This window comes from Haliotis cracherodii, unplaced genomic scaffold, assembly GCF_022045235.1.
Source record: "Haliotis cracherodii isolate W230 unplaced genomic scaffold, xgHalCrac1.p SCAF_3, whole genome shotgun sequence".
In the NCBI taxonomy this organism is placed as follows: domain Eukaryota; kingdom Metazoa; phylum Mollusca; class Gastropoda; order Lepetellida; family Haliotidae; genus Haliotis; species Haliotis cracherodii.
Genome location: NW_027266286.1, coordinates 1,855,001 through 1,880,507, shown reverse-complemented (window position 1 = coordinate 1,880,507; position 25,507 = coordinate 1,855,001). Strand labels below are relative to the sequence as shown.

At 40.7% G+C, this 25,507-nt stretch overlaps 1 protein-coding gene across 25 annotated transcripts in view; it reads right to left on the bottom strand.

Moving 5' to 3' along the window:
• Positions 1-8,729: 8,729 nt before the first annotated feature.
• Positions 8,730-25,507, bottom strand: part of LOC139474859 (protein mono-ADP-ribosyltransferase PARP15-like) — a 72,444-nt gene continuing 55,666 nt past the window's right edge. For 15 of the 25 annotated variants that reach the window (XM_071258014.1, XM_071258019.1, XM_071258020.1 and 12 more), the window contains 14 exons: positions 25,198-25,262; positions 24,267-24,500; positions 22,666-22,881; positions 20,504-20,597; positions 20,050-20,093; positions 19,642-19,875; positions 18,006-18,227; positions 16,963-17,002; positions 15,768-15,817; positions 13,683-13,858; positions 12,106-12,168; positions 11,825-11,943; positions 11,085-11,221; positions 8,730-10,833 (listed from right to left, as the gene is read on the bottom strand). In XM_071258014.1, the coding sequence (XP_071114115.1) occupies positions 10,579-10,833; positions 11,085-11,221; positions 11,825-11,943; positions 12,106-12,168; positions 13,683-13,858; positions 15,768-15,817; positions 16,963-17,002; positions 18,006-18,227; positions 19,642-19,875; positions 20,050-20,093; positions 20,504-20,597; positions 22,666-22,881; positions 24,267-24,500; positions 25,198-25,262 (1,949 nt within the window). In that variant the 3' untranslated portion in view covers positions 8,730-10,578. The remainder of the gene's footprint in view (positions 10,834-11,084; positions 11,222-11,824; positions 11,944-12,105; positions 12,169-13,682; positions 13,859-15,767; positions 15,818-16,962; positions 17,003-18,005; positions 18,228-19,641; positions 19,876-20,049; positions 20,094-20,503; positions 20,598-22,665; positions 22,882-24,266; positions 24,501-25,197; positions 25,263-25,507) is intronic. The other 10 variants (XM_071258023.1, XM_071258027.1, XM_071258028.1 and 7 more) reach the window with 2 other exon arrangements.

Genomic DNA, 25,507 nt, shown 5'->3' with positions numbered 1-25,507 from the left:
GTTATTGAAAATAGCAACAGACAAGTCCCATTTTAATTCTGAAAACCCAATAGTCCAGAAACTCTACGGTCTTTGCCCAGGCTCGGTCAAAGACATTTACAAACTTAAGCATGCTGTTTTCATGGGAACAAACTAAGGTAGAAAAAATGAAAAAAAAAAAAATTCAAAAACTCAATATTTACATTATGTCGCCCATGGGCGAAGAGTGGCCCATGGGTAGGCCCACGGGCGAGAATATGTTCCTTTACTTAAAACTCATCGTTTTGTTTCGCACATACATAAATGTAATTTTTTCAAGTATCATGACACAAAATTTAAGTCATTTTAACTGAATTCAAAGATTTTATAGTGATATTGAAATATTTCGCCCATGGGGGAGAAAAAGGTTTTCCCCATGGGCATATTTTCCTTTGCTCAAAACTCATGTTTTTGTTTCGCAAATACATACAGGTGTTCTTACAAGTTTCATGGCACATAATGCCAATCATTTCAACTTAATTCAACTATTTTATAGCGACATTGAAAGATTTCGCCAGGGCAGGCCCAGGGGCGACTTAGTATAAATATTGAGTTTTTGATAAATCTTTTTTTCACTTTTTCTTCCTTAGTATGTTCCCAAGGTAGCGTAATGCTCTCGGAAAAGAGTTGTGTTTGTTTGTATACACTACTTTACCTTGTTAATGTTTCGTCCATCTTGTTTCATGGAGGTAATGATCATCAATCTTCTAGCACAACTCAAGGTACGATGACATGGATTCATGAGTCAACCCACTGGATCAATGCGAAGACGCTGCTGATACAGCTTGTTTATCAAAAGTGCTGAAAATGCGTTATGAGGGCAAAGCGTAAAAAACGGTTTGTAAATCTACGTAATATCGCCAATGTAGCGCAAATGACCGTTTAGCGCCTATATCATTTTTAAGTGAGGTTTTGTCTTACTCAGTTGCTAGGTTGGTGGCATTGTTTCAGATCTTGGAGATGTACATGTGTTCTTTGGTTGGGCTTCAGCGAAAAGGCATAGGTTTCCAGGAGTAACGTTTTTCACGTTGATGTTGCCACGGCAAATCTCCCCCTTCAGTGCATTCACACATGTGAATTATGCATACCAAAGCTATCTTTTGTGTTATTTCTTCAGTAAAGAAAACTACACACAATACACATTAGCCACACATGATGTGTATATGAACTGTAGGCTGTATGAAACTTACTTGGAGTTATCTCCCTTTGACCATGCTGAAATATTGTCCAAGTCAACGTAAATGAAAGTGTCAAAACCCTTTCAACAATCATAAAATAATGTCAAATGCAGAAATCAAACCTTTCTGCTAATAAACAGTGAGGACACCAGGTGTTCTCTAAAGGTACCCGTATCCTGCTCCGTCGGTAACACTCGTAACCTAAGTTTACTAATTCATACACTCATCACATGATGAATGTTTCACAACCTTCATGCTCAGGTGTTTCAGTCTGTCGTCCTCCACTGACCTGAAGAAGCATCCAGGCAGAGCTTTGTGTCAATCGGCATGTTCTGCTCCACCGGCACAATCCGCCATCCACACAATAGCTTGAATGATCAATGCGGTGTTAAACAATGAACAGAGATGACTGAATGTCCACCCACTTGTTCTCGGGGTCGTACAGCATACACTTGTAAAGCTGAGACTCAGCTTTCCTGCAGTGATCGTCCCCTGCTGACATCGGCCACACAGTCGCGGGCGTCAGCTTCAAATATTTTACCTGTGTGCCTTTCATTGTGTCTCTCTACCCAGCAACATTAAACGACTCATTTAATAAATCCTACAAGACGAAGACAATGTTTGATAGCTGATGCCATTGAGTATTGTCTCTAATGGGTGGTCAAGTATTCAGACGTTCAGACACTGTAAACATAATCACCTATGTAACCACGCTGGAAGAACACGATATTACTGTAAAATCAACTTTGGTTGACTGTTGGCAGTTTGGATTTGACACAAAGAAGGTGAGATGTCACTATCGTTTACATTGTTATTGAATTACTTAATTACAAATTACTCACTTTTCCCCACTTTTCTATAGAGATGTTGTCATCATGTCATGGATGCAGATTAAAGGGTGAGTTGTGCTTGCATTTCTCCGATGTCACTCTTATTGGTCTGTAAACAAGTTCACACATTTTATACTATTTGTAAATATACGTCAGCCCAGAGAATAATCAGTCTCGAGGATCTGCCGATATAGTGATGAATATTGCATTGATGGGCCACTGAGAATCAGTGACGACAGCGAAAAGAACCACACACCCACATAAATTCATGGCATGAGACCAAGATCATATCCGGTTGTTTTATTGAGAGTGAAGTTTTCCAGCTACTCCCGAACGTGTCAGATTGATGTGAGAGGAAAGCCCGAAGTGATGCAGGGCTAATAAGACGTTTACAACTTTGGTGAAACCCGTCAGCAGGCTCTGATGCTGACAAACATAAAAGCATAATCGGGGTGAATCTGGGAAACAATTCTTCCCAGCGACATTGACCACCCTTGTCTCTATCTAATTAATGGAACTTTCTTCATAAATGCATTTGACCTGCGTCACATGAAACAGTAACACTAAAGTACTGACCCCATGTATCTGATCTCACCTTCTCAACTAGTTGCCCGGCCACGTGTTTTTGTTGTCCTATGTCGATCTGTGACCCATCTGAAATGTTTTAGAAAATGTACTACTTTCTTTGAAGTATATTGGAATATATTGTTTAAATAATAATAATAGATATATGAGAAACCTTATTTGTCCAAACACTGTAAACATACTTTGAGACATATTAAAAAGATGAAGCTTAGGAAAACTGATCATCAAGGTTGACAACACTAGTCTCTGAGAAAATGGCATCACAAGTCAGTATCCCTTGTGTCCGCGACATGATGACTGCCATGAAACGTTTATAAAAAGAATGGATGAGGCGGTTGATGAAGGCCAAAGGCACTTGAGCCCACACTCTGAGGAACGCCTGACGCAGTTCAGCTGCAGTTTTCGGCCTTGGTTGGACGTCATTCAGCCTTCTTTGAATCTCGTCCCACAGGTGCTCAGTGGGATTTAAATCGGGACTTGATCAATGTACCGACCTGCTGTGAAACCATTGCTTCTCCCTGGATCGTTTTACTGGAAGACCACAGGGCCGACCCTCTGTGCAAGACCAACTCCACCCCACACCATGTTGGTGAGAAGAGGACTCTTCCCAACTGCTGGCGGCGCCAATGCTGGTGCTGTGTTGCCCACTGAAGACGGTCCCGGCGATGACGTGGTGTCAGAATGGGTCCTCGGTGTGGCCTGTGACAGTGGAGGTGTCTGCTCGTCAATCGTCGACGCAAGATGTCCGCACTAATGTGTCGCTGGTGTGTCCCCATGGTTACTTAAGCAGTTTCCGCAGCAGTAACAAAGCGATCTTGTAGTGTTGGTCATCTGGTACCGTTGCTGGAGCCTGTATATGGTCCTTACGTGGAATTGAAATGCATTGGCTACTTGCCGGGCGGTGTGTCCAGCTTGCAATCGTCCAAGTGCTTGGTGTCGCTGATTTCTTGTCAATCTTGGCATATGGTAGCACGTGCATCGGGTTACCATGGCTGTTGCCGTGATGCGTTTGGGCGATCGGTTTTATTGTCATCTGCTTTGGGGTTTTTGTCATCAAATTTCATTTTTCCGTACAAGGTAATGTTACATTTTAGAAACTTTGACAAAAATTACCCAAATATTTAAATGACAACTTTTCATGCAATTTTACTTGGAGTTACGTTTCTTTTGCGGTTCAGTATAATAATAATCTCAATGTCAGTGTTGATTTTCTTGATGGTTCTGTACTGCTGGACGGTATAGAAAAGAGTGCCATGCAAGCGAAGTGCCCAGATCAAATCGGCCCAGACTCAGTTTTTCAAGGAGAGGCTATCTAGAACGACCACTGCATCGAGTTTATGTGCAGTGTGTTGAAAGGATCAGCAACCCTGCAGAGACCTCCGCTTGGATGAAGTCGTCTGGCCTGAAAAGTGAAATAGAAGGCTTTCGGTTTGCTACTCAGGACCAGTCACTTCCCACTTGAAACCATCAATGTGTGATTTGGCATCAAAATATGAAAATGAAATGTAGATTATGCAATGAATTTAATGAGACTGTCCAACACATTGTAGCGGATGCCCTGCTTTGGCACAAACACAGTATCTTAAGCGACATGATAGAGTGGCTAGATAATTTTATTACCGTTTTCGCAATGCTTGTTGTTTTGACATAGAGGTCCATCCATGTTACGACCCAGCATATGTAGAGGGCGTCATGGAAAATGAGAAATACAAAATTCTTTGGAATAGGCCCGTATATAGCCTCAGACGTATCCAGGCTAACAAAACCTGATATTGTCCTTTTTGATAAATCCAATGAAATCATTTATATCATTGGATTTTCTGTCCCTTCAGACAGTATTGTGATTCAGCAAAAACATGGCAAATATGCGGACCTCGCTTTCGATATGCTTGCTTGCTTCTGTGACGCCTGTTTACCTCACTTTCCTCTGTCACGCCTGTTTACCTCACTTTCGTCTGTCACGCCTGCTTGCCTCTTAGACGCATGTTTATCGCACTTTCTTCTGTGGCTTGCCTGCTTGCCTCTGTAACGCATGTTTGCCTCTCTTTCCTCTGTGACGCATGTTTGCCTCACTTTCCTCTGGAACGCATATTTGCCTCACTTTCCACTGGGACGCATGTTTGCCTCACTTTCCTCTGGGACGCATGTTTGCCTCACTTTCCTCAGGGACGCATGTTTGCCTCACTTTCCTCTGGGACGCATGTTTGCCTCACTTTCCTCAGGGACGCATGTTTGCCTCACTTTCCTCTGGGACGCATGTTTGCCTCACTTTCCTCTGTGACGCATGTTTGCCTCACTTTCCCCTTTGACGCATATTTGCCTCACTTTCCTCTGGGACGCATGTTTGCCCTGCTTTCCTCTGGGACGCATGTTTGCCCTGCTTTCCTCTGGGACGCATGTTTGCCTCACTTTCCTCTGGGACGCATGTTGGCCCTGCTTTCCTCTGTGACACATGTTTGCCCTGCTTTCCTCTGTGACGCATCTTTGCCTCACTTTCCCCTGTGACGCATGTTTGCCTCACTTTCCTCTGGGACGTATATTTGCCTCACTTTCCTCTCGGACGCATGTTTGCCCTGCTTTCCTCTGGGACGCATGTTTGACTCACTTTCCCCTATGACGCATGTTTCCCCTGCTTTCCTCTGTGACGCATGTTTTCCTCACTTTCCTCTGGGACGCATGTTTGCCTCACTTTCCTCTGGAACGCCTGTTTGCCTCACTTTCCTCTGGGACGCATGTTTACCTCACTTTCCTCTGTGACGCATGTTTGCCTCACTTTCCTCTGGGACGCATGTTTGCCCTGCTTTCCTCTGGAACGCATGTTTGCCTCACTTTCCTCTGGGACGCATGTTTGCCTCACTTTCCTCTGGGACGCATGTTTGCCTAACTTTCCTCTGTGACGCATGTTTGCCTCACTTTTTCCTGTGACGCATGTTTGCCTCACTTTCCTCTGGGACGCATGTTTGCCCTGCTTTCCCCTGTGACGCATGTTTGCCCTGCTTTCCTCTGGGACGCATGTTTGCCCTACTTTCCTCTGGGATGCATGTTTCCCTCACTTTCCTCTGGGACGCATGTTTGCCTCACTTTCCTCTGGGACGCATGTTTGCCTCACTTTCCCCTGGGACGCATGTTTGCCTCACTTTCCTCTTGGACACATGTTTCCCTCACTTTCCTCTGGGACGCATGTTTGCACTGCTTTCCTCTGGGACGCATGTTTGACTCACTTTCCCCTCTGACGCATGTTTGCCTCACTTTCCTCTGGGACGCATGTTTGCCTCACTTTCCTCTGGGACGCATGTTTGCCTCACTCACCTCTGTGACGCATGTTTGCCTCACTTTCCTCTGGGACGCATGTTTACCTCACTTTCCTCTGTGACGCATGTTTGCCTCACTTTCCTCTGGGACGCATGTTTGCCTCACTTTCCTCTGGGACGCATGTTTGCCTTGCTTTCCTCTGTGACGCATGTTTGCCTCACTTTCCTCTGGGACGCATGTTTTCCTCACTTTCCCCTGTGGCACATGTTTGCCTCACTTTCCTCCTGGACGCATGTTTGCCTCACTTTCCTCTGGGACGCATATTTGCCTCACTTTCCTGTGGGACGCATGTTTGCCTCACTTTCCTCTGGGACGCATGTTTGCCTCACTTTCCTCTGGAACGCATGTTTGCCTCACTTTCCTCTGGGACGCATGTTTGCCTCACTTTCCTCTGGGACGCATGTTTGCCTCACTTTTCTCTGGGACGCATGTTTGCCTCACTTTCCTCTGGGACGCCTGTTTGCCTCACTTTCCTCTGGGACGCATGTTTGCCTCACTTTCCTCTGGGACGCATGTTTGCCTCACTTTCCTCTGGAACGCATGTTTGCCTCACTTTCCTCTGGGACGCATGTTTGCCTCACTTTCCTCTGGGACGCATGTTTGCCTCACTTTTCTCTGGGACGCATGTTTGCCTCACTTTCCACTGGGACGCCTGTTTGCCTCACTTTCCTCTGGGACGCATGTTTGCCTCACTTTCCTCTGGGACGCATGTTTGCCTCACTTTCCTCTGTGACGCATGTTTGCCTCACTTTCCCCTGTGACGCATGTTTGCCTCACTTTCCTCTGGGACGCATGTTTCCCTCACTTTCCTCTTGGACACATGTTTGCCTCACTTTCCTCTGGGACTAATGTTTGCCTCACTGTCCTCTGGGACGCATGTTTGCCTCACTTTCCTCTCGGACGCATGTTTGCCCTGCTTTCCTCTGTGACGCATGTTTGCCTCACTTTCCTCTGTTGCTTGCCTGCTTTCCTCTGTGACACATGTTTGCCCTACTTTCCTCTGGGACGCATGTTTCCCTCACTTTCCTCTGGGACGCATGTTTGCCTCACTTTCCTCTGGGACACATGTTTGCCTCACTTTCCTCTTCAAAGCCTATTTGCATCACTTTCCTCCGTGATTTGCCTGTTTGACTCTGTGACACCTGGAAAAGGTTTTGTAGCTTTTATTTATCAGTTGATATCACGCCGTTTACATTTACTTCCCACGAGATAGCGTTGCCGCGATCTGGGACGAAGTCTGTTTTACCGATCATTGTCCTAAACCTGCGCAAATGTTTGCCGTTGTGTGTATCAAGTAGTAGACAGGAACGTTTATATTTGCGGAGCCTTCTACCAAAACGCTTTCTTTCACCAATATACGCTTGTCCCTATGAATTTCATTCTACAGAAGACTTACATGCTAACGATTGGCTAAATCCTTTTTATTCAACTGAGTCAACAATTTCTGTCATGAGTGTTTGGCTTTACAGAAGTAACAAAATCTGCATAAGCCCAAATTATGTTTTGTTAGGAAGTTGGCTGATCTTCATTTCTTATAATAATTATTCACCATTTACCTTTTCAACCATAGATGAAGTGGTAGTATCCCACAGGTACGTTATACATACACAGATTCCCTTCCACTGAAGAGTCAATGGAGGGAACACCAGGGGAGTCCTCGTTAATGTCGATTACCTCCCTTGGAATACCGACCACAATTTGTACAGAATCATTTTCTACTGCAACATGTGTATAACGTTTCCACACAAACTTACATCACCTTCATGTTCTGCGTCATTTGTTCGCGTGGATCGCGTATATCTTCATCTTCATAACGTAACATTTCAACCATAAAGTCCTTAAAAAGAGTACACACACACACACACACACACACACACACACACATGCCAAATAGCCCCTCATAAAACGCCAGACCCCCCCCCCCCCCCTACCACCCACCCACCGAAAAAAAGCGTGTATATTATTAAATGGCCGGCCCTTACGATGAGGGGTACCTTCACGTCTTCCTTTACCTGTGATTGATGAGGAAGAGTGGATGAGGAAGAGTGGAGATGTTTTACTAGGATCACTGGATTAGAAATAAATGTGAGTCTGTAAATACACACGTAGGTAAACTTCAGGAAATGACAATTCTTGTGTCGTGTGGCTGCGTCTTTATATGCACTCACTGACTCATGAGGAGATCGCCTATCATTACACAATGTTCATGTCCCATCTTCCTATGTGCACAAGAACAAACTAATATTTGGATGATATGTTTTTAATCTTTGCTGCTGTAGCTACAGTATTGCTGACTGCAATGTGTGAAGACCATTTCTTGCATCCCGGTCGTGATGTCTCCGGAATATTACTATAACTGCGTAAAATCATACTAAAAAAACTCACTCACTCATCCTGCTTTTTCTTTAATGTTTGTATTCAATTATGTGCCTATGGTCTCTTTAGTATCTACCCAATGCTCATCTAACTATAGTTTTAATTCACCCCCTGTTGCTGCCCGCTCGTGATATGCCGGTATGATTCAATGAATGAATTTCTTTATTTCCTCCGGAACTAACATCCGAGCAAATGCATGGTGCTAGTACATATATAAATATGAAAGTACAAGATCGATAGCTACAGTAAATACAAATTTTCATTAAATGCTGAACCATATGTGTTTAAGCTATACACATAGAATAGTAATTATATACCATTCCAAGTACGTTGGTTCCAGATTGTGCAAGCATATCATTCTCTTCCAGAAGTTCAGTTTAAACATAACTTTCAACATTCCTTTTGTCTATGCGGGTGGAGAAGAATTCAATTCGAACATTTATTAAATATTCACAGTGTAGTAGTACATATTTGTCATAATCATAGGCATGCCTTTCACATTCAGAACATTCTCTTGATGTCATGGGTCTGGAGGCTATCTTAAGAGAGTATTGGATGCAATACTGTAGATCAGGATATGTTAATGCTAGTTTCTTCAAGACATTTAGTTAAAGATTTGAATGAACGTACCTGTATGTGACCAGATCTTCTATCAGTGGCAGGTTCCACCGAACATTCTCATGTAAGGATATTGCTTAACATACAATTCTTCTCCATTCAATTTTGCAATGAACTATTCCAGTACTGATAAAGTTCAAAATGACATGTGTAAGGTTACATTTACAAGGAGTTAATATCATTATATCACATATGCTAGTGCTAATTTTGACATTATGAACATTGACTAAAGCTAAACTAAGTATACGCATATAATATATTTCAATGAAGAGTGGACATTTTAAGGTTAAATTTACAAGGAGATAATATCATTATGCCACATATGCTAGTGCTTATTTTGACATTTTGAACATTGACTAAGACTAAGCTAAGTATGCACATATAATATTTCATTGCAGTGTAGCATGAGTTGTACAGAGTCCTCCGAGGAGTAGTAGCCTGCATTTGTCTACGTATCCTGTTAGTGTCCACATTCCTAGATTCGCTATGGCCGAATCAGTTGATGATGTTGGTCTAGACCTTGAATGGCTCTGGCAAAGTGCTGTTGAGAATTCTCTATCTGAATAGTATCTTTACCATGTATGCCGCTTAGCAGCTCACACGCACAGAAGCTGGTAGAGAGAACCATTCGGTGCCATATTCTAACACATACAATAGGGTGGAGATCATATCTATGTAATCCTACAAACGTGAGTGAGCTTACTGTGCGTCCTGTGTTTTGTCAACGTCGCACTATCATATTTGTACATGCAAGTTTAGTGTTTAGAATGACTCCCCCCATATGTCACACTATCACATGTATCCTTGGTAGGAACGCTACCCAGCTGAAATTTGAATGGATTATTTTTTACCTGCGTAAAACCATACTCCCTCACTCACTTATCCTGCTTTCTCTTTCATGTTTTATTCAATGATGTGCCTATGGTCACTATCTATCCCATGCTCATCTAACTATTGTTTCAATTCACCCGCTGTTGCTGCCAGCTCGTGACATGCCGGTATGTATTTGGATTGATATTGTATTGCTGCTATGCGGCCACAACTGGCCACAATGACTACATTACTAAAATGCCAGTATATATTACATAATTATACGTTTACTCGGGCAGGCACGCCTAGACAGGAGATACATGTAATATTCTTTCTGCACTAATACATGCTACACATGTTCCTCCGGTTTTACGCTTGTGTGGACCTTTCTACAACAATGAGTTTAACTTGAGCGTAAGATCTAATTTATTTTAGCCAAGAGAGAGAGAGAGAGAGATAGAGAGATAGAGAGAGAGGGTGGAGAGAGACACACACAGAGAGACAGACAGACAGAGTATATATTAACAGTTATACTTTGATGTTATTAAAGTTCCTTAGTGTTCTGAAAAAATGTTGCTCTTCTGCAGGAACAGGAAATAACTTTACATCCATCCTTGCCTAAGAAAGTTTGCCATTACTGCATACACAAGACTTTTCTTTTTCTCAACATACATATATAACTCAGTATGTGTCAGGTTGGAAACACCAGAAGATCGATCGCTGTAAATGACTACATGATAATAAGTGATATATTTACAACAATCGTAATATCAGGAGGACACGAGTCATGGCTATGGCACTTTGCTAGATTTGTGTTAAAACTAGCAGATGTTACATTCTCCTTCTCCAACTCAGAATCCCGGAAGCTCCTCTCCTTTATGCATGTCCATTTCGTTCAGATACTGAATGAGAGTGTGATCATCATCCTGTAGCGATGCCCCATCGTCTGGAAATTTAAACCTCCCTAAGATGTCGAAGTGCACAATGTAGCAGGGGAGGATGCAGTCATCCTCATAGATGACAATTTCTTTGCCAAACGGATCAACATGGGAGTCGTATCCTGGCTCCTTAGGCGCGCCCAATTTCAAGTTTTCACACTTGAAGATCTGAAAAATCATGCATGCTGAATAGAACACGTAACAATGAAGAGTAAGTATGTCGCTGTTACATTAACTATGCCGTGACTGCATACCTTCTATGGTTATTGCGAATTAATTTGAATGTATTGGTTTTAAAAATTTTCTTGGATTTAATCATTTATAATTGTTCTCGTTTGTTTTGTAGTTAAACTATAACATTGGTTTTTGATATCTTAAGTTGTTTTCCTTTAACGAACATATCCATATTTGAATCTAACCTTTCCTTGAAGAACTTTGCACAACAACAGCTTGCAAGTCTTTTGCATATAATTCATGGAAAATCTTGGGTATCTACTGAAGTAGATGCCATTCCCGTACCACCCAACGTCAGTGACTTCTTCGAAGTAGGGATGATCTGAAAACGTATGTAACTTGGTCCTTTTTTAGGAAGAAAGTAAATCTCTCATTTCACTTATTCTGTTATGTATATATTTTTCACTAATTACCGCAGGTTAGAGGAATATAATTTGAAAACACTTTAGTGATTTGATAGTTCTGAGTGAGTGAGTTTGGTTTTATGCCGTTTTTAGCAATTTTCAACTAATATTACGGCAGGGCACACATTAACACATTGTACCCATGTTGGGAATCGAAACCGGGTCTTCAGCATGATGAGCGATCGATTTAACCACTAGGCTACCCCACTGCGCATGACGTAGTTATGAGCTCTCGGTATACACTTTGAAGTCACGCATATCTATATTGTAGGTATTTACTTTTACTTTGTAACGAGCTTAAACTTCCATTCAGGTTGCTCCTATGTATATGAAAGTTCAATTTTCAGTAAGGGGAAGTGAATTCTTAATTTTGACAGATGCTAATTTCTCAGGTCTTATTTGAATGTATAAATGTTTTCTAACATATTCCAAATATTGAAAAATTCAAAAGACGTTTACGTTTACAATAAAAACATATGTCTTCGTCCACTATTTTCCACAACTGATCGCAGTGAACAAACCTGGTAGCCGGAATCCTTCACGACAGATACTTCTAATATTATCTTCGGCAGTTCCATGAAAACCAAGAAGGGGATTCTCAAATCCAGTTTGCTTATTAGCCATCCGTCGTTGCGCTGCTCTGAAAGAACACACACTCAATGTTGTGCCTCTGACTCAATCATGGTCATACATTTACTACATACATGTGAAAAAGGCCAAACCTTTCAAAAGCTACTATGATTCCTTTTCCTCTATGTGTGGCATCGTATTTATACCGTTGAACACATTTATTCGTGCTTACCTAAATTTCTTCACAAGTGCAGGATTCACCACATATTCGACCTTTGTCAGTTTGAATGTGTGTCTGAAACATGAAAATAGTGAACGTTACGTTGGTAAAATAAATTGACGGGAAACAGTTCTAATAATAAAAATATATTCAAATGTATTCACAAAAAAACATTTGTTTCCTGCTGCAGATTTACATAAACATAAACATTTAGCAAAGTGACGTCACTGGTATTTTGATGTATCTGATGTGTAAGAAAATATACATGGAACATCATCGTCAATCTAGCAGGTGATGATTGCTGTAATTACACATAGACACTGTCGGTTTCACACTAGAAGCTAAAGAAATAAAGGCCAGATCAAGAAGAAAACTCTCTAAAACTGATTTTATTTTCATCACAAATACAAGGATTCTCTCACATTTTTGGCGATTTATTTTTTGATCAGTCGCTAACAGTGACGTAAATCTGCCAGCGCGCTTTCACAGTACTGACAAACATTTCATTTTTTCATTAACCAAAAAAATCTCCCTTCAACATAATATATTTTATCTCACCCTCTACACATGCTGTCAGTGACCACCATCAGATAATCACGATATGGCTGAAATATTGCCGATGTGACTTTAAATATAAATTCACTTAACTAACCATCAGATACATCGACTTTGTTCATGTAAATAATAGCAACAAAAGATCCGTGAAGATCTGGGGTAGAATAGGTCTTCAGCAACCCATGCTTGCCGTAAAACACGACTATGCTTGTCGTAAGAGGCGACTGACGGGATCGGGTGGCCAGACTCGCTGACTTGGTTGATGCATGTCATCGTATCCCAATTGCGTGGATCGATTATCATGATATCAAAAACTCGATTATTTACAGACCGCCGTCATATAGCTAGAATATTGTGGAGTTCGCCTTCATAAAACAAACAAAAAAAGCGACAAAACCAATTTCATATACACAACAAATTTGATAATATGATTCAAGTCAAAATAGACAATTGCGTCAAACATTATTTTGGTCACTGACGCGTCAAATTTAGACATGTCGTCAACTTTTTGAAAGCTTTGCTAAGACCTTGAATGTTACAACCCTGATCAAAGAACTTTTGAGTGAGAGTATTTTTTCACTCCGCTTTTAGCAATAGTCCAGCAATATCACAACGAGGGACCACCCGAAATGGAAAACTACTTTTGAAAAAGAGTCACATGACGCACTTTGAAATCCTCACGGATTGAATTTTTATGCACAGATCTAAATATGAAACAGATGAAGCGTTTCTATTTCAGGTGGGTAAATCAGTGGAAGGGAAATTCCCTTGCGAATCCGAGGTATCAAAGTATCAAAAAGTAAATGATTTTTTGTCGTGTGTGCAAAACAAAAGAATTCAGGGTCAACTACTTTAAATGAATCCTTATCATCGTATTATAAGAAACCGGTAGTCAATTAAGTTTCCACCTGTCACATCAATGAATCAAGTCAAATTGATTTACTATTTATTCATATAAATACACTGCTGTATGTTTATCAAAAGGGTAATCTATTGCCACCCCAAATGTATTCTATCGGTTACCACCTGGTTACCTGTTGACACTGTCTTTCGACAGGAAGCTGAAGAACTGAGACTCGACCACACTGTAGTGGCTGTACTCTGGTGTGTTGCGAAGAATGGGATTGTTTGTCAGCTCAAAGTACTTGACTTTCGTTCCTGCCAAAGCTGCTTTTTCGCCAGTGACATATGGTGTCTCGCTGAAGGGATGCTGTTAGTTGTATTTATGGAAATATTAGATTAGCTATGCATGGAAGGTAGATATCATAGATTGTGAATATTCGTTCGTCACATATACTCGGAAAACAAGTCAGAAAAAAGACAATGAAACATTATTCAAATGATTAAACTAGAGTGTAATTTTGCTTGGACATAACGTAATATATAAGTGAATTAGATGATGGCGTCCCAGGGCAAATGGAAGCCACAACATGGAACACTCTTTTGCCTGGTCACTGATTCAGACAAATATCATGATCACCAAGCCATCCCATGAAGCTCTCTTTAACACAACTCTCTACAATCACCAGCGTACATCTCTTACTTTAACTGTTGTGGAAATACAGTATCAACTCTCATTTGAGAAACGGATCCTTTTCCTCTGCCACTTGTGCCAGTTGCGACGTTTCATAGCTCACTGTAGTCTATTTTGACGATGGCGAGATATTTGGATGGCAGTAGATGCCCCCAAATGCGAGGCGTCATAAAACTGAGCATGCGCAACATTTCTTGTTGAAGATTTGGAAATTCAAACCCTCCGAAGCTTTTCTCATTGTTAATTGATGATTCGAGATTGTTTCTGTGTCATTTAGGAGCATGTTGGGTACGTGTAGGAGTGACACGGAACACGTCCATATGTTCTGTTATTGCCCACTTCTTTATTTCAAGTGCAGGTTAAGGAAATGGGGTCTTACCTCAGATAGCTAGCAGGGAAAAGTAACTGTGCTTCATATAAGTGAGTGGGTGAGTTGGGTTTAATGCCACTTTTAACATTATTCCAGTTATATCACAACGTGTCAGCTTAATGTGGGAGGAAAGCCCGAAGTGAGGCAGGTGTCAGACGTTTACCACTTCGGTGAAACCCACGAGCACGGGTATGGTGCTGACAAACCAAGAAACATAATCGGGGCGAACTGGAATTCAAACCCACAATCGCCTTAATCGCCCCCTGCTACATATAAAGTGGTGTAAATGTTATATTATACAGTAAATAATAACGTAATACTTGGTCATTCGTCTGATGGGTGGCACATGGTCCCGTGCACAGCCCACCGGTCACAAATCAGGTTGAGTTAAGCAGAGTTGGCTGCAGAGAATAGTTGGATTGATGATCGTGATAAGCAGCTTGACTCCTGAGAGTTTCTAGGGCTCCGATCTTGCCCCACACTTAAGGACATTTAGGACATGTGGTGTCTCCTTAGTCAAGTGACTTTGTTCCAAATGTGCCTTTGTTCACCCAGCAGTGAATGGGGACCCGGTGTGATAAAGTGGTAATGTGGCTGTTAACCTTCCAGCGTCTCACAGGCACATTGGGCGTATATGGGCGTATCGCTGGACGTTGGGGCCACACGTTGAGCTCTGTTGATGCACTAACCGAATATGGTTGTTTTATTGAAGTGACGTCACTCTTAGACTACCGGCCCGGGGAATGTCATGAGTGTTGCCCTGATATAGATAACGTCACCAAAGAGATGATTTTGTGTTTCGAAGAACATTTCTTGTTTCCAGCATACCAACGGCGCGTTGACATTGGTCTGCAGCAAGCCTTGGCATTGCGAAAGCGTTATTAACAGTTAAACAAAACTGTTGTGATGAGCAGATGATAGCAACACAATCACAATGTGCTGTTCACATTTCAAATTCACGTTTGTGAGTATCATGCTCCCAACAAACACATCCGAATTTTGCACCATGGATCAACATGCACGTGCAATTTGTAAATCATGACCATAAAGTCGAGTAGATGTCTTCGTGAATTTGTATTTAAAGATGTATTATTATTCAGAATATAGTAATTTTTATTGAAGTTCATACGAAGCACAGTTACATTTTCCGTTGGTAGTAGTTGAATTTATTTTGGCTCTATATTATTTGTTGTCATACTGAAAGGTTATACTTACTTTCTGTCCTAGACCATAGGGATCATTGGTTCCTCTCATTGATGCTCCACCTAAATTATCAGTTGCAAGTAAAACTGTCACATCCTGATTTTCACTTGAAACTTAAAAATGCCACCTAACTATGGATGTTATACAAAAGGTATCGGGAATTAAGATTAATTTGGCCTCCGTTCACCCAGCAGTGAATGGGATGTGAAATATTAGCATTTTTTATGATCATATGAAATTAATCCAACTATATTATAAGCATGTGTTGATGAATTATTATCAATTAGTGATGATACCAAGTGTAAATGTGTCCTGCACCACCTGGGGATGTAGTGGAGATCCATGAAAGCAAATTTCATCTGGAGTTTTCTGAGAAGTCATTATGTGAGACACAGGACTTCCGCATTGATAGTATCTATATGAAAATTGGGTACAACACATTTAGGCAAGAAGTAGGCATCCCCCATGGGCATCATTCCGACCTTTTTACTGGTCAGTTTCTTTCATGCATATGAATCAGAATTTCTACTCGGATTGGCAAAAAACAAGGATGCTTGGCTTCAGGTATATCAATGATCGTATATCCTTCAACAAATGTCAAATAGCTAATTCCCTTCCACTAATATACCCACCCGAACTAGAAATATAGGAGACCATCGAGGCCGCCTCGCCTGTTACATATTTTGATCTTTACATAGAGATTCAGAGAGACATTCAACTTCCCTTTCATGTTGAGCAATATTCCAGCAGCTCCAGCCTTTGGTGTCAACATTTCACATCTTTTGGGTACAATCGAACGTGCTCTTCCTACGGAAATTTCAAAGAGCCTCATACGACTCTTGCTCAAAAGTTGTTTTATCAAGTTTACAACAGTCAAAGCTTCTCTAAAGCTTTCAAACCGTTTTATAGAGGACATTTCCAAACTGACTCATTAGTGCCAAAAATGGTGTCAATTCCCTATTTTGATTAGAAATGTACTTGAATTTGGATTTGTTGGGGACGTGTGTCACTGGTTGGGCAGAATATGCCCACCCTGTCGCGAACACCTGGTATTATCACTGTTTGATGGTGATTAATAGACTCATGCTTATGATATAGTGGGGAATCATAACTTTAGATTACAAGAATTTGTATTTTCTCTGCAAAAGTGTAATTCCAAATATAATATTTGTTACATTTGACACTAAAAGGCATTGTCTATTCATACCTTCCGGTTCTTCGATCTTGCTGACGTGTGCTTCCACAACCTGAACAAAGAAATAGAACAACAAGGTTCCGAAGTTCAACTGAATAGTATATGAAGCTAGACAACCTTTACATGAGTATGTGATGGCACCTTACGTACCTTACCTGGTTAAATATGTTAGTGGTGACAGTTATATGAACAGATCACTGAAAATCAGTGATGACACCAGGGGTTCCGAAAAAGGGTCAGCATATCCTGCCTCCCGGTAAAACTGTGATTACATTGTGAAAATGGCATCACGTTTTTTCTACGGGCTTTTCCGAATCTCTTAGAAAAAAATCAAAGGTCAAAATTAATTGGAACACGCCTGCAGTTTCTTATACCTTGTGTTATGTTAAGGGCCATTCGTGCTGTACAACTACATAGTACATTATGTTGTATGCAATTAGATGTACAAACTGAACTTGTATAATTCTTTTACGGCATTTTTACGGAGGCGACTTGCATAAAACACGAATCGCGATGATTTTATCTGACTGAAAGCTTAAAAAAGTGATTCAGTGACTTACTGCTGGAACCAGATGTATTAGTTTTCAGATGCAAATTTACATGTTCTGATGAATAAAGGTTGTTCGAGAAGGATGGTCGCGTGGTAATAAGCCGAACTCTGACTCTGGGAATTAATTGTACAAAGTTCAATTTTCTATCCCATGGTGTAAAATTAATTACTTTTTATCGTAAACACATACTGTGCGATGGCCATTTGTTTTTGACATCTTTATGTAAACTGTGAGCGAAATCAACGTGTAAATATCTCGTTTTGATGGCCTGCATGCGTACAACTTGTCGCATGAAAGCGTGTCTCATGTCGCACAAAACACGTCCAACAAGTTGCATACGTTTGGTGTTGGTCCGACCTGCAGGTTATCACGATGCAATGAAGTTCAGTTTCAGTTAATCTGCCTGTTGCCTATCTATGTTAAGCCTGTTGAATTAAGAATTAGACATGCTAAACTCATATATGGTTCAATGTAGAAGATATGCCCCCTTCCCAAAATATGCACCTTTCTTATGCTTTCGTCTTTTGGGTGAATAACAACGGATACGGTTTCCAGAGAGGTGTTGGGATGGTTGTCTATGAAATTCTTGAATGCTGCCATCATCACCGTGGTTGATATTTCAGGGGGATATTCAGCAAAACCAGTTCCCAGGAGTGGAAAGCTGATTGATTTGAAGCCCTGCTTCCATGCCTCGTGTAAACAATTTGTGACTATTGAGGCAAAATCCTGTTGAAAAATATGTTATATTATACAGTTACTTGTACTTGAGTTACGGATTGATTAGAACATAATTACAAAATAATCAGCGAATACCAAATTGTCAACGCCAGAGAATAAGCAGTCTTGAATATCTTCCCGGATTCCATGGGGCATTAACAGCAATAGAGTGACAAACATTATTTGAAGGGATCACTGTAAAACAATGATAACACCAGGTGTTTGCAAAAAGGGGAAATATGTCCTGCTCCAGCGGTAGCACCCACCACTCAACCATTTTTTTATAAAATGTGAATGCCAGTCAGCAAGGAGGTGTGAAAACTCCTTTTTTGTTTGTTTGTTCTTTTAACGCCGCACTCAGCAATATTCAAGCTATATGACGGCGGTCTGTAAATAATAATGTCTGGACCAGACAATCCAGTGATTGACATCATGAGCTTCGATGCACGCAATTTGGATTGATGACATGCATCAACCAAGTCAGCGAGCCTGACAACTCGATCCCGTTAGTCGCCTCTTACGACAAGGGTGTGTTTTTGAAGACTTATTCTAATCCGGATCTTCACGGGTCGAAAACTCCTTGTAGTCACAGTATGGCATATCATCGCACATCAAAGCATCATTTAAAGCAAAATGTATCTTTACGTGAATTTGTAACAGCATGTACATACAAGTATATACAAAAATTGAGAAATGTACACGCCATAAGCAGGACATTTACATGACAGGAAAATCGAAATCACCTCTCTCTGGTTGTACAATTTTGTAGAGAGGCTGCCATCATTTTCAACTTCTATGCACAGATAAGACACTGAATATTGTTCCTTTGATCTACAACTCTGGTTTATTGATGCAGTGAAGGTAATTAATTATACGTAGTCATCTATACATCTGAAACTGTGGTTATTTCTTTGGATTAAATACAATTATAAAACGAATCGATTTGTATACAAAATGAAACAGATTGGCTAGAAGAGGAACACAGAGACAAAAGAGCATGGGAGCTGTAGCAACTCAACTATGATAGTCTCTCTTACGTTGCCCACCTTGAAATTGGTAACCCATTTAGTGTAATATAAATATTGCTTTTCACGTTTGTGTATAATATATGTCTAGCTTATAAAAAAAACAGTATTTGATCTGTATTTGACAGATGCGAATCCGTTGTTTCCAGTTAAAAGTTAACACAATCTTGTCACCGTTTCAATGCCTTATTTGAGAATTACCATGTATTGCTATTTTTATTCTTTATTACTATTCACCTCGTAACGCCCAATCTTTACAGCAGGTAGAATTACACTTGGTAGACCATACCTTCTGGCTGATGACATTGAAAACATGGGTGTCTCTTTATGTATATACATAACACAAGAACACATTAGGAACATTTATGTGAGTGGTGTTTATGATGCAAGGGAATTACCGTCAGTGCTGTCTTGTTCTCCTGTGCCCACACTTCTAGAACGACATGGAATACTTTCTTGCATGCAAGCTTCCCACCTTGTGTCTGTACCAGTGTCCCTGCCTTTACACCCGATGGGTACTGCTGTCTGCACTCGTCTTGGAGAACCTGGCCTCCAGCTTCAAGGAGAGATCCAGACACAGCACCAATGGACAGTTCCAGGTCAGTCTGGGTTGTGTTCACTAGGACATCAGCCTATAAATTGAAGTATGCATATTACTGACCTCACTATTTTCTGTGACCCTCTGTGATATTAATGATAAACCTGTTCAATTATTTATTTACTTTGATTTACTTTGACTTATTTACCTGGTTAAAATCACCAATGATTCAATATTGTAACACAAATGATAATAAATTCTTACTTACCTGTGACTTAACAAGTAGTCCTTCAATAACCCAGACAGCCAGTCCTGCAGCCAATTGAAATTAGCTGTAATCTTACAGACATCACTCTAGACCAACTATCGAGTTTTTAAGTCATAGTTCTTATTTGGGAGTGAGTGAGTGAGTAAGGTTTAACGTCGCTTGAATAGTGTCATTGCGTGCCAGCAAGATGTGGGAGGAGAGTGAATGCAAGTCTTTGACGTTTAATACTTTGGTGACAGCCAAACGAGGTGACGTAGAAATACTCAGATCGAATTAAGGATTCGAACCCACGATCATAAGTTTCTAGCACAGCGGCGATCACACGTGCTCCCTCCTATTTGGCGTGTTGTTCCCTTATAAAATGTTTCAACACTGTGAACCATAATACAAGTAGGAAAAGTGTCTGTCTTAGACAACAAAGAAACTTATTGATATAAATCAGACTCAGACTTACTTTTATTGTGTGCCGCTCGGCTATTGAAAACTATCTCCGTAAGTTTTGAGTTGTCAAATGTCACCGAAAGTCCCTGTCGCCTTGCTTCAAATTCCTAATAAAAGATATTCATCTGTCATAAACCTTAATCGTTTCAGATAATATGTGAAATATATGTGATGGGCCTTTTTCACACATTATCTGAATAAGTTGAAAAACAAGTTGAAAAGTGTAAAAAACAACACAATGGCACTCGAGTTTTTGCGAATTTGACATGAGATGAGCACATGAGAATTAGTAACAGTGATAAAAATTATGTCCCATGCAATTCCCTATTCTGACTATATTTGTTCGTGTATTTGCAGGAGAACACTTGACTTGCCTTTGCATTTGTTTGTGGTGGGTATCACCGTGGGCCAGAATACGCGTTTACCTTAACGCGAACACCTGGTATCATCATTAATTGATAGTGATACATAAATACACAGCGACAAAAATCTTCTGCTGTCGTTTTACATTTATCTAAAAAAGGGAACGATCCACAACTTCTTAGTTAGCGCTATAGATTCCTATGGAAATGTCAAAATAAACTGCCAGACAAAGGAAAATTGGATTTGATCAACAAATTACAAACGATATCAAAACGTAAATAGGCTGAAAACAGTCGCAAACTTATGGTCCAAAACACAACTGTAATACCCGTATGAAATACATCAGCATCGAATAACCATTTCTTGTTTGTATTAGTTTTGGCCACCTTCAAACATGGGTCTATATTTTCGTCTGACAGGCAGTTTACTCTAAAAAGGAAATGATACATGTGAAATGCCAATTCATGCTGTTATGTTGCAGTAGTGTTGATTGTAAGTTGCTGCAATTTGATTGAGGAGCTCATAAAATACCAACTGTTCTCTTTGCCTATGGTGACACTCCCACGTCCTCAAAATCCTCGCATTTCCGTAAACCTACAATAACCCCTGGATTCATTCCTGTGGTTCTGGCGACCTGAAATTACCTGCCATTGACTTTCATTAGCCAATTTACTCTGCTTCGCTAATCAGTCTAATGGACCAATCACAATGCGAGTTTCAAAACAGCCTCATGGTGAGTTGGCGATATCAACAACAACATGGCGGATAGTCACATTAATTACGACTGAGTTTACGAGAAATTCAACATTGGAAAACTGCCAGTTACATTTGTCGACAGACTACCTGATTCTCCATCTTCACAAAGTCTCTAGAAGACTGGCGATACGAGGGCGATTCGAGTCCTTCCTTCAATGATTTGACTTGCTACTTATCAACTTGCCCAGTGCGGAAGGGATACCCGTTTCAAGCATTCAAGAACGGAGCACGTGCCTCAATCAAAAGTTTCAACTGTAACAAATATTGGACATTTGTGAGTACACTTATGGACATGGTAAGGCCTGTTTTAAACCGCTGCTGCCAGATATTGTACCAACTGTATTACCTTTTGTGACTGTAAACCTAATCCTGTGTATTTCAATATATTGCGTTGATTGCTCATTGATCTTGTGTGGTTATTAAATTATTCACAATTTAGTTCTGTACGTACCGATTTCTGGGTAAACCTTCACGTTTCAGTTTGGGAATCGAGACGTAACAATACTACTTCGATTCAAATAATCTGTTTAAGTTACTGCAGTTTGTGAATCAATATCAAATAGTGATGATACCAGGAGTTCGCGAAAAGGTGAGCGTATTCTGCCCCAACGGTAGCATCCGTCACAAACACATGCAAAGGCATGTCAATTGTTCACCTGAAAAAAACACAGAACATACAAGTACAAGTCGTATGATGCTCTTTGAATCTTCGTAGAACTTGCACGCAAATGAGTCTGTTTTACTGACCTCTTATTTCTGGTTCAGGTGGATAATTCAGCGGAAAGGAAATGGCTATTTGACTGTAATTGAACGATATCAGATTATCGATATATCTGAAGCTTAAGTTAAGCTAATATCCTTGTTCTGATTTTGCCAATGTGAGCAGACATTTCGATTCACATGCATAAAGAAACAGATCAGCAAGAAGGGGAATACGGTTGGTGTCCATGGGTTTCCTTAAATGTCCTATTTCATATAGATGTTATCTTTGGGGAAGTCCAGCAGTTCACATATTTTTCTCTATGCATAGTCAACATTTTCAACTTATAAGCTCACCTTTCTCGTAAGCTCATTTGATGGGTGTACAACAAGCTTAACTGTTCGAAGAGTAGAATTAGTCTGCAAAAATGCCTTAACAGCAGTGATGATCACGTCAGCAGACCGATTTCCGGGGAATCTATGAAACCCTGATCCAAGTGCAGGAAAGGCAATGGATGTAAAACCTTGCTCGGAAGCCATTTGTAGACACTTGTAGACTACTCTCTCCAGGATCTAAAGAACGGACAATGGTACATCAGTGATATATTTATATCTTGTCGTGAAGCTTTAGTTGAAGCCAATGACGATATCTGAATAATATAAGATAGTTTCGCGATAAATCGCAAAGAACAATAAAGAACATTGGAACAGCTTGATGACGTCGTAAATTGGACGACTTTTGTTTAGAGGGAAGTGTCTAGTAAACGCAATGGGCGAACGGTCGCTTCCTGAAGGGGGAGAGATGTGACAATTGTTATTGGGAGAAAAGGTACAGATGATCGACGTTAACATCGATTTAACCGTATCGGTCGACTTCATGAATACAGTGTCGAGTGTAGCGTTCATATCTCCGTCTGTAGACGCGCATCCTACCATCATGGCGATACAGCATGAACCGCGACTCATCACTGAACCATATCCTTCTCCAGTGCACTAGGGTCCATAGTCGAACATTTCTGTCCCATTGCAGACGTGCACGACGATGATGTTGCCGCAGGACGGGTGCTGTATATGGTCTCATTGGCCGTATCCCATGCTGTCTTAGACGACTTCTGATTGTTTGCGCTGAGACTCTACGAAGACCAGGAAAATTTTAAGCTGTGTATGCTGCACTAACTGTCCGGTTGCGAAGATGCAACACCCGGATGAAGCGGTCCTGCGCACAGTTGTGACCGTGGGTCTTCCACTTCGCGGTCGATCGCTTGTAGAGTTGTGGCGAGAAATGGTGCCCTGCCTCACGTTAAAGTGCCTGGCTATTGATGTCTTACTTTTTCCAACTTCCAGACGTCCAGTGGCTCTGTTTCTACAGTCTTCATTCAGTCTTGGCATCATGAGAGTCACGTATACAGAACATCGGAGAGTGATTCGCAGCAGCACCGCCAAGTTTTTATACCCATCAGTATAAAGGTTAAGTAGCCGTATTTGCACGTGCAGCATGCTTACAGCTGTTTCTCCATGCAATTTCTCCCAGTTTGGTTTCAAGATGCTGTATTTTGGTGACAAGTCACCAAATGTTGTGTTCGGGTGCAATAAATTAGTGTAAGGTCAATATTCACAGTCAGCAATGACATTTATACTGAGTTCAAGCCTTCATCTTTGATAACAGTCAAGTTCGAAAAACAGATTTCAGCTATGCGTTCCTTTTTTTGGCCAGTATAGTACCAACTTTGATGTTAATGGATATGTTATATCCGCTTCCTATTAACACGTAGTATGCCTTGTCGTCATCGTACTGAACACGTAGAATTCTTAGCTGCCTGTATTAGATCTGTGGTAGTAATTATGATATGATCATGTCTTACTTATTTGTATTTTTTTTTTTATCAATTATCGTTTTAGTTTATGTTTATCCTTTTAACTGTGTCAAGTATATAAGTATATTATGAACATATTCATACCGATTCAGCTGCATCATTTTTATTCATCCACTGCCTTAACACAACGTGGAACACCTTCTGGCACTGTAGTTTCCCCCCAGTGGTCTGAGCTACGCCGCCGACCTTCAGTCCAGAAGGACATGCTGTAGTCAGCTCATCCTGCAGCTCTTTCCCTCCTGCCTCCAGGAAGGTGTAGGAGACGGTTCCAGCCAGGAGGTTGACATTAGTCCCGGTTGTGTTGACCAGGACGTCAACCTGAAACAACGGTAGTAGGATATGCATCAGGTATAACGTCTCATGCTTTAAGCTAACATCAGAACCGGTTTGGTCACCAGGAAGTCAGCCCGTCGAAGACGACATAGCATATAACCTGTGCATATAGTGCTAACACAGACAGCCAAAGTAAAGGGTATCAGAGATGTACAGGATGCTTGTACTGATTTGGTATCTTGTGTTACAAATATATATCTGTTCGTCGAACATTTGAAGGAGAACACATGACTTGCCAAGAAGAAACAGATGTTAAGATCAACTTTTAAGATAATATTATATCCCCTTATGTATCACTACATGGAAACTCATACAAATGTCTAAATGTTTCTACATTCCAAATTTGTCGCATCAGTGACCAAAAAGCAATGATAAAAGCAACTACCAATTTTTGACTTGAACAAAATGGGCTTTTTTTTTAAGGTGAACATTTGACTTTCCATGTGTTTGTTATAAGAAACATGGGGCTGGAAATTGCCACAAATTGACAGTGATTCGTAAACACCTGTTTATGACACGTAGTCGAAATCGTACAATGGAGATTTCGTATGATTTTGGAACTTGTTTGTCGCTTTTTCATTATAATAGCAAATGAATCGTTTCATTGGACATTGTTTCGCAGCACCGCCAATATAAACAAAGAAACACGCGTTCATCATGAATTTGTAGGAGGTATACTAACATGCTCCTTCGCTATTTCTCCAGTTACAATACATATGGGCTGAGGCACAATCGGCAAACCTGAAACTGGAAGTATTTGTACGGAATCAAAAACACAGAGAAACATGAGCATGTTCACAGAAATATTACAAGCGGTACTTGATATATTTGTTTGTTATTCTATATAGTTTCGTTTACCTTCATATTCTATCATCTGTGCAATGATGATGAATTATATGTTTGCCCATACACAAAAACAGAACATCTGACATTTGATTTCATTGGTGTCAAATGTCTTCTCAGTCAATTCTACTATATTGTGCAGAGTTAAA